Below are 10,403 nucleotides of genomic sequence, written 5' to 3'. Positions count from 1 at the left end.
CCATCTCACTAATCGCCAAAGGGTTGAAACAGGAACGCACACAACAGAGCACCAGAGACAAACCACTTAACTCAGACTGACGCCAGCTCACTAACCGTCGCGGGAGACCCCCAGCTAACACCACCTAGCAGCACAACTCGTAATTACAAAGCATGCGCGCGCAACAGGTCATTTCCGGTTATTTTTGGGTCCCCCTCTTATACACGCACGCGGCCTATACATGCGTAAATACGGTATTCATCAGGCAGAACGGCAATTAGTTGTAACACACTCTTACTGTAGTTAGTTAGTTATTTAGAGAGGGTGGGTTTCCCTATGCACCGCGACCAGTTTGATCTATTGTGCTTCCCTCTATGATATTCTACCAGTCTCTTTACCCTACCGATAAATGGTGCGTACCATCAGTCCCGCCGAGCAAGCGAGTTCGGCCACTTGCTTAGCGGTGTCTATAATGCTTCCCCCATCTATCAGAGGCCTTAGAGGCTATTGTTAGGCGGGAAGCGTCCTGGAATTTGGCTCAGTGATCCCCTTTGGGGATACGAGGTTCTTTTACTTGCCGTAAAGTTACGACACGGGGACACACAGCTTAAAGTCCCTCCCGGAGAATCTTGTTCCCTTAATTTTTCCGCCCTTAAAAATTCGACGACCTCCGCCGGGTATTTGAACCCGCGTACCACGAGTCATGAGGTGGGAACGTTACCTCTATACTACGGAGGCCGCTTCACTCTTACTGTAACTATAACACTTCATAACTACAAACACTGATAACGCTCTAAAGGTTATTGTAAGTACACCACACAAAATAAATATTTCAATTCTTCCATCTTCTATCATATCTGTCATCGTCTGTTCTCTTCCAGAGGTAGGCTCTTGTCTAACCATATGGAGATCATCTCCTTGAACAGTAAAGTTATCTCATTCTTTGCTGTTATTGTGCTTTGGAAGTTTGTTGCCATGTGAATGGAAACATTTCTATTTCTGGGGTAGCTCAGCAACTAGTATAAATGTTTTCAGAATGCAAAAGCGGATCATTAGAACTATTATGAATGTAAGAACTAGAGACTCATGTAGGGAACTATTCAAAAACCTAAAAATATTACCCATGTACTCACAGTATATATACTCTATAATTCTGTTTGTTGTAAATAATAGAGACCTTTACAGTTCAAACTATGAGACCCACAATCTTAATACTAGACATACCACAAATTTGCACCTTCCCACATCACGCCTAACAATCTTTCAGAAAGGACCATATTACTTTGGTATTAAGGCTTATAACCACCTGCCATCCAGAATCAAGAGTATGAGTAATGATGTGAAACTATTTAAACTGAGGCTAAAAAGATTTTTTCTTTCAAATTCTTTTTATTCCTTAGAGGAATATTTTAACCATGTATGTAATTAAAATTGGTAATTGTACCCCTGATATGTTAATTTTATATCATTACCTAAGTATTTTCTATCAAGTATTTTCTATCAATTATTGTTTTATAATTTTGATCATTTTATGCATTGTACATTAATATAAATCTTTTAACTGTCTTAATGACAAAAGTATGTAAGTTTTTGTATTTTCCGTATTTTAATCTATTAGCTTGTGACAAAATCCATATCCACTGGTCAGCTGTACCATAAGGATCAACGGATTGTATAAATGTAAATAAAAAAAATAAAAATACATGTTGCATAGGAATCGACATGACTATGTATGCAATGCATTGCTTCTTCAGTCATAGTCGTTGCTGTGGAAACGTCCAGCACAGCGCCTTCTGTGTTTCCACAGGAATATGTTCAGCAAACCCCTGCCCAGCAGATGGGCAGATTGCAGCTTTCAGACATGATTTCACAATACTTAATAAAAGTTCCTCCATTTATGCACAGATCAGTGGTATGCCATGCCCTCACATAAGTTTATACACCGTTTGATGTTTCTCTAATATCTTTAAAATTTTATTAATATTTAAAAATCCAAATTGCCAATAACTTTACTTATATTTCAGGCTGTCTATACGAAACATTGCATACATTGGTTTAAGAGACATTGATTCATATGAAAGACTTGTCATCGATAAATTTTCAATAACTGCTTTTGGAATGGAAGATGTTGAAAGATATGGCATAATTGAAGTGACAAATATGGCTTTGAGGAGAATTGATCCAAATAATAACTTACCACTCCATGTGAGTTTTGATATTGACAGTCTGGATGCCTTAGAGGCCCCAAGTACAGGGACTCCAGGTAAAGTATTGTAATTCAAACACTGACACATTTTCATTGCATCTAATGCCAGTTGCACACTACCGGTGTTTCACTATAAGAAGCAAATATTTACATGCTTCAATCCTATAGCTGGTTTTGGTTTAGGTGACCAGACTTTTCGGTGGTTGAACCCAAAGGTATTTGGCATGTCCCCTTGATGATTTTCAACAAATTTCAAATTGTCCCAGAGATGACTTTCAACAAATTTCAAATTTTAAAAGTTTATGGAGGTTAAATTATAACATCATCAAATTTCATAATTTACATTAATTATACTTCCCAGGATGTTACTCTTACACAGTATTTTATTTTTGTTATGGATCCAAGAATTCTGTAGCATTTTAATGTATAAAACATGAGAGTAAATAATTTTATGATTTTTCTTGTGTATTATCAAATATCATGGTGCCCCCCCACACACACCGTCATTGCAACTCGTATATGTCACAGTCATTCCCTCATTTCTCTTTAATATTGTAAAACCTGAACATTTTACAGTGTGTTCAATCATCGAGGAAACCATGGGAGCAGCGTGAGTCAGATACAATATCTCTCACAGATTGCCACTGTAACAGCCGATAGCAGAATGAGTCATCAGCGCTGATAAATGCACACACTCTCGCTAGTGTAGAGTGGATGGATCGTTTCTCTGTGACTGTTCCCTCACACGTTTCTGTACATGCACACATTATAAGAATACCATAAAAAGATAACACAAACTTACCTTGCTTTATAACAGGTGCTAAATGTGACCCCATTCTGCTTGCAAACATGCCTTGCATCACACAAATAAATTATGCGATACTTTCTGAAGTTGGTCCACAGTAATTGAACTAATTACGCATGTTATTTCATTCTGTTATATTTATGCGGGAGAAATTTGATTAATTTTGTGGCTGTGAAAGCAGATCCTAGCAAAACACTGGTTTTCTGTGCTAAGTGTCTTAACAATTTTCGAGGAGTGATCTGTAGTTGTGTTACAATATCCCAAACTTTTTCTTCAGTCAGCACAATCCTCTTCAATTGCTTCTTTATGTCACATAACGAACCACTTTTTCAGAAGCTTGGATACACACGACTTTGTGGGAACTGGAGCATCAGGATATTTACGATGAAACTTACTGATACACTTTCTGTAATTTCTTTTTTCCTTGGAAAAATTTTGCCACAAACACGCACTATTCAATAGTGAACTGCATTTGAGTATAATTGTCGACAGTCTATCAAAATCTCTAATACAGACTGACTATTACTGTGACTTAACTGCAATGACAAGATCACGTCAGCCGACCATGTGTGTTTATCAGCAATAATGACTCATTCTGCTATCGACAGTTACAGCTGCAATCTGGGAGGTATGCTGGGCCGGCTCAGTGGTGTTGCAAAGTTTCCTCCTTGATTGAATGCAGTGTAGAAACAAAACACTATTTTCTAAGTGATACTCATCTCCAAAATTTGTTTACTTCATTCTGTGATTTAGGAAATCCAGTATATGTAATCAAATGGGTTGTTAAAAGGGCCATAATATCAAAATGCAGAATTGTATACATTACTTTCATGCTGTGCTTTGTTATTTTCTTCAGTTTTCTTCATGCACATGATGCAAGTGGTGCAGTGGTATGGAAGAAAATGAAATACATTGTCACTTAACATCAAATATTTTTATAAGGTTCCTCATGGAGGAAATGTCAACAATTTTGTAGCAAACATCCTAATGGCATAGTGCTCTGCAAAGTAACAATTTACGAATAGTGTCCAAATTTCTGAGCTGCAGGATCAGTGCTATAGAAAAAGGCAAAATATAAGAGACAGATTCTAACTAAAGAAAACCTTCATGATGTTGATGCTCAGTTGGAAGCAAACCTGATAAAGTCATTACATCTCTTGGTTCTTCAACTTAAATTTCAAAAGAACAGTTCACATACAAAAAGAAAATAGACTTTAACGGATTCTGACGATGGTGTATGCTGTATAGAACTATAAGGTTCTCAGTTGGGCTGAGTAGGTCTAGCTTGCCCCATCCACCTGAGGATGGAGACAGATATAGTCTCCGAAACGTTGTGGTTTTTTTGCCTTATATATACCAGACAATGGATAGAGTCCAAAATAAACCGTATAATTCTATACCAAAAAAATGTTAAAATTACAGGCTTACAAACCAACACAGACTTGTGCCACCACACTGTGAAAAAAGGATTTGATGGTACTGATAATATTAGGAATTTTATATTGTTATGTGTGGGGTGGTACACGTGTCAAGAATGACGGGTTCTAGTTTGGATGATTGGATTCATTAGCACTTTGGCTACAATCTCTCTGCATCACATTTACTACAGTGCTATCGCTGATTTACACTTTATAATTCACTGTAATACACACATTAGTTCTCTACTGGGAATACAATTAAAAAACAGGAACTAACGCTTCAGATCACTCCAGATATTACTTACTTATGGAGTTGGGCTCTTCTTGAGGAGAAGCCAAATTTGCAGCTACTCAAGAATTTCCCAGCATTTTATGGAACCTGAAGGTTCATTGCCGTGTTCACAAGAGCCCTCCACTGGTCCCTATCCTGAGCCTCCAAATATTACACATAAAGAAAATCTTCAAATCACACTTTAAATCCTCACAGGCCAACCTCCTGCATTCTTCTGTACTCCTGGTTCCAATTCACTCTGTTCATGTGCTTCCACCACACTATTTCTTCTTCTAAGACAAACTCAGAACTCCATCACTCGCTAGAAAGTCAAGTCAAAGTCAAAGTCACATTGTGACCGATGGTCGGTCAGTAAGTCTTGGTGTCGAGCTCCATCTGGGGCTCATGACCAGATATTAATTATTACCGTTTGACAGTTATGGTCTTATTTTTGTGGGGTGCCCTCTCTGATGAGAGGATGGGTCTGTCTTTCGCATTTGTTGCAAGCGAGCTTTTTCTCGGGTCCAAGTCCCTTGGGACTTGCGACCATATTTTACTGTCTCAGATTTGAGACTTCCCTATTTGTCACCTCCTACGACTCGCAAGGTCACGGTGGAGGTATTCGACCCCATCTCACTCTCCTTATATAACCACAGCACAGACCCAATGGAAAACACTGTTTGCTCTACTGTTGCATGCGCATATCACAGGGTGTCTATTGAGCCATTGCCTGGCAATGCATTGACATGTCTCATTTTAATGGTCTTCTTGACACAACTTACACTTTATTCTTAGATTACCTGAATAGTCACAGAAAATTCCCATGTTATTTATGTAGTGCCTTTACACAGTGTGAAGACTGGAGTTAATGTGCATTTAATTCTCAAAGATTAACAGGATATATATTTTATGAAAAACAGTAAATTCTAAACATTATGTGACATTAATCTGAGACTTATTTTGATGAGTAGACTTAAAAGTAGGCATGTGGGCATTTCATGCAGGATACTGGCACACTGCATACAGCTAATACTAACTCTATGTATGAACTAACTGGGCTTCAGCATTTACCCAATTTAAATCCGTGTGACTTTTATTTTTTGGGTACACTTAAAGATAAAATTCATGAATAATACTCACTCTTTGTATGAAATGAAATTTGGCAAGAAATTTCAGCAGTCCTCAGAGAACAACTTTATTGAGTATGTAGAAACATTCTGAGGTAAGTATCTGGCATAAAAGCAGGAGGTTAGTACTTTTGAACTCTGCTGTAAATTAAGGTAATCTGTAATTCAGGGGAAAATGAGGCTGCAGAACCTTGGCACCTATTGTGCTGCTGTTTGGGAAGCTTGCCATAAAAGCATACATCAACCAGTCTACTCCTAAATTAGATGCTTTGTATTTCAAGTAACGCCTCTTGACCATTTCTCTAATAAGCTCTTTCCATTCTCTACTATCCAATTTGCATATTAGCTACCACATGTGGAAGCACTTTTCCTGAAGTAGGAATGTTAATCAAATATGAATGCAGTTAGTAGAAGTGTGAACCTGAATTTACTTTAGCAGACTTACTACACTACTAATATTCATAATTATTTTAGGAGATTTATTATTTTGTACATATTATTGCAGTTTTGTCTCATTTTTTAACAGTACGTGGAGGCTTAACACTACGAGAAGGTATTCAGATAATGGAGGAATCATACAGAACACAACGATTGTCAGCAGTAGACTTGGTGGAAGTTAATCCAAGGCTGGGTTCTCCATCTGATGTGAGGATAACACTTGAGGCAGCAAAACACATTATCAGGGCAGCTTCAGGATATAGCAGACGAGGACATTCACCTGAAAACGTCTGTGATCTTCCTCAACAAACATTTCCTTCTGTTTCAACATCAGCACATAATAGTAAATAAAATTTAATGTAGGAGACATTATTAAACATCTTTGTATTGTATTCCTTATCTTCATTCTTTAAATTACATTTCCAGTTTTTGCATGTTTATTCTTATATTAGAGCAATATGACAATATAGATAAAATCCTTGCATGAATTGTTCTGAAAATTAAGTGTTTTTGCAAATTTAGCTTAACCTCTTTCTTGTTACTGCCATGTCTAGGAGCACATCTCCCCTTAGCTGCTCCAAAGTTATGGGAAATAGAACTGATATATATACAGGAATTAAGGAAGCATGAAATTATTGACACGTTGGATTTTCAGATTGAGGAAATTACCAAAACCTGGAAGCATATTAGAGGTAAAGGTAGTACCTAAATTTCAGCAAAAGAGAGCTTATAGCTGGAGTGTTAGAGATCCATTTCATGTGGACTTTTGCAGTTTTTATTTTTCTCAGAGGTGAATATTTTGCAAGAAACACCAAAAAATATTTGTAATGTTGGTCTCAAAATTAATTAAAAAGAAAAGCACATTGAATGTATTTAATATAAGTGTAGTACTTATACAGAGGTTCATCAAAATTTACCAAAGGACTCTTAATTTTTCAAGTCCATTTAAAGGTAAAATAGCAACACTCTCTCTGTAAGAGGCCCATATGGTAGACAGCTCACAGATGAGTGAGGTTGTAGCCTTATGCACAAGCTATCCTGTACCCCCAGGAAGATTCCTGGTACTCATTTCTGTTACAGGCTGAATCGACCCTAATACCATAGTGTGGCTGGAAGGATTAAGTAAATTGAAAAATTCAGTGACTTCATCAGGAATCACACCCGCTACCCTTCTGGCTTGTGGCATAGCGCCTCAACCAACTAGACTACTGCATGCCCTCACAAGTTCATTTAGGCACTTGAAATATGTATCACGAACAATATTAAACAAAAATCAGAAGAAAAAATTGAGAAATTTTTATGTTGCTCTACCATAGTTCTGTAGCTTTTATATTTAGATAAACAGATGGGCAGACATGACAAAATAAGTGATCTTCCAAATGCACCTAAAACTAAGTGTAATGGTGAGTGAATTCTATTTTGTCATTCACCCCATTTTCACCTGACTTGAGCACTTGAAATGCCAAATTGATTCTTCTAGCGTGCTTGTGATTGGCAGTTAATGTTGTCATTTTTTGAAGCAGAAGTAACTGATTGGATGATGATGTCATGCTGTTTATACAAGATTATAAATATTAGAGGTTTGGGCAGGATGTAACATGTTGGAAATAATTTGTCACAATGACAGTTTAGTCTTATAATAGCAGGACAGAAAGATGAACAACCTGTCTCCACCCTCCTACTCGGTAAGCACTGTAACTTCATACATTAAGTAACATTTGAGGTTCCCGGAGTGTTGGTCATGAAGAGATCTGTCGAACGTCAATCAACGTTTTGGAGGCAGATATGAAAGCAGGTTGCAAGCAGAGCTTTCATGCTAGTTTCTTGCTTGGTTTATTCTTCGACCCTGATGATGGAGACGATGTGTCTCTCCAAAATGTCAGTTGACTTTCAATGGACTGTACAGTGTTATATCCCAGAAGACAGAATTCTCTGTATATTAAATGTTTTCCAAATTAAGGTTCAATTACTTTAACAATTTAGGTTCTGCAAGACAAAAGTCAGAAATCATAAATAACCCCAAAACAGAGTGTTTTCTCACTGATCTATCTCAGATTCATCATATGTTGTTATAATTCAAATCGTTTACAGTGTAAATAAATGTAGATTAGGGAAAGTTCTCTGCTCCTTTCATTAATTATCTGCAAGGCTAAGCTGTTGGGCTTACCTCGTATACTCACTGCATAACTTTATCTCTTTACTATCTCTGGAAACCATAACATCAGTCAATGATATTCACGCTACTATGTGATGACAAACTGAAAGATAGGTGGTTCATAGCCAGCAGCGTTATGTCCATGATTTCTCTGCACCAAAGCGGTCAGTTATAAGTGTTCTATAAATACAACTGCCAATCAAAACTCCATGTCTAGCCACTAACATGTTACAATAGGTAGAAAACAAAGAAATTTAAATACATGTAGCTATTTTTGTACAACTTCAAAATGAACATAACATAAGAAAGCATGGAAGCAAACCGTACTGAAATTGTATAATGGCAATCCACTCACTGTTACACAGTATGGTAGCAAAAATAGGATACAAAACGAGCACAACTAAGAAGAATGTAAGCAGCTGAAATGTGGTACCTGAGAAGAGTAGCAGGATAGTCAGTGGTATATAAAAGTACAATAGAGATATAAGAACATAACTAGGAATACAAAGTCTTCATGATATATAAGATTTGAAGTTTTCATGGCGGTGACTATGAAGAAAGCCATCTTCTGGGTTGTGGCACCGTGTAGATTACATGATCATACAGTACAGAAATAACTGGAAAGATGATATTGAGTACGACCTCTATTGTGAACTGCAGTTAAATGCAAGTGGCGAAAATAAAAAATGTGGCAGTTTGAACAACAGGCAAACATCAGGTTCTGACAAAAACTAGGCAGATCTCCTAGTGAAACATTTGGCTGTTGCTAGACAACAATGCCCCTGCACATCCCTCTGTTCTTGTCCAAGAGGAACTGAGAAGGCAACAGGTCACCGTTTTGCCATACCCTCCATACTCACCTGATCTCGCACCATGCGATTTCTTTCTCTTTCACCGCTTGAAAGCAAAGCTACGTGGTCGTAGATTTCAGTCATCCGAGGAGGCGGTCATTGCCACAAGAGATGCTGTATGGGACTTTCCTGCCAATATGTTTCAGGAATGTTTTCGGCAGCTATATCAATGTTGGCAGACTTGCATAGCGGCCAACAGCAACTGTTTTGAGGGCTGATGTGGATCTGTGTAAGTGTATGTGAATACCTTGTGTTATGTCGTGGTGGGGTGGGGCGTGAAGGTATCCCACCGCTGCCACCACTGTTACGTCGTGGTGGGGTGGGGCGTGAAGGTATCCCCACCGCTTACACCACGGTTATGTTCTTACGTCCTTACGACAGGGGTGGATTGGTAATCCCACCCTGTCTCCACTGTTCTGCCACTGTTACGTCGAGGTGACAGGGGGGGCGTGGAGGTATCCCCACTGCCACCTCCTCTTTTGCAGTCACAGGGATATGGACTAAGGAAACGTCTGAATAGCGTTCTCTATCGTTGCTTCATGGCTAGGGGCTCTCTGTTCACCGGGCTTGTCAGGAGGGCGCAGGTGCGAAATGTGGAAGGGGAGAAAATCACCACAAAACCCACATCCTCACCCTATGCTACACTATTTTAGTAAAAACACAATCAATATACAGTTATATACATTTGGGATTCTCACACTGAAAGGGCCGACTGGTGTCGGGTTACACATTACACTTGGCTACCTCGCATCACTCGGTTGATCATTCTTACGCCCTGTACACTTTTTCTAACGATCCTAACTCTAGTCCCATTGGAGGAGTTACACTTTAATAATATTACAATTATTGCGCATGGCGATAAGAGTAGTTTCCACTTACTTTGCGTTGAGTCTGCAGACGGATGGCGTTGCCGGGAGCCGAGTCGGTGTCCATTTGGACAGAGCCTACGGCCGCAAATGGCCAAAATTACTGTTAGAATAATCCCCTTCCTAATTTGGTCTCTGGGTTATATACCCCTATGTATGCTTACTCATTATTTTCCCGGAGGGTGTAAGTCCGCCTCCAATGACGTCTTATCCCAAGGTGGGTGATCTCGTTGGCTGGGATCCTAAGGGGACACACCCCCTTCTACTGCTAAACCGTTTGGTTGACA

At 38.7% G+C, this 10,403-nt stretch overlaps 1 protein-coding gene across 4 annotated transcripts in view; it reads left to right on the top strand.

Moving 5' to 3' along the window:
• LOC111867795 (arginase-1) overlaps positions 1-10,403 on the top strand; it is a 60,002-nt gene that overhangs the window by 36,104 nt on the left and 13,495 nt on the right. Inside the window, exons 5-8 of one of the 4 annotated variants that reach the window (XM_033752814.1) lie at positions 2,004-2,242; positions 6,333-6,587; positions 6,799-6,936; positions 7,325-7,359. In XM_033752814.1, coding sequence (XP_033608705.1) covers positions 2,004-2,242; positions 6,333-6,587; positions 6,799-6,936; positions 7,325-7,329 — 637 coding nt within the window. In that variant the 3' untranslated portion in view covers positions 7,330-7,359. The other 3 variants (XM_023857957.2, XM_023857955.2, XM_023857956.2) reach the window with 3 other exon arrangements.

The sequence above is a fragment of the Cryptotermes secundus genome, unplaced genomic scaffold, assembly GCF_002891405.2.
Source record: "Cryptotermes secundus unplaced genomic scaffold, Csec_1.0 scaffold536, whole genome shotgun sequence".
Taxonomy (NCBI): Eukaryota; Metazoa; Arthropoda; class Insecta; order Blattodea; family Kalotermitidae; genus Cryptotermes; species Cryptotermes secundus.
This window is presented reverse-complemented; position numbering and strand designations above follow the sequence as displayed.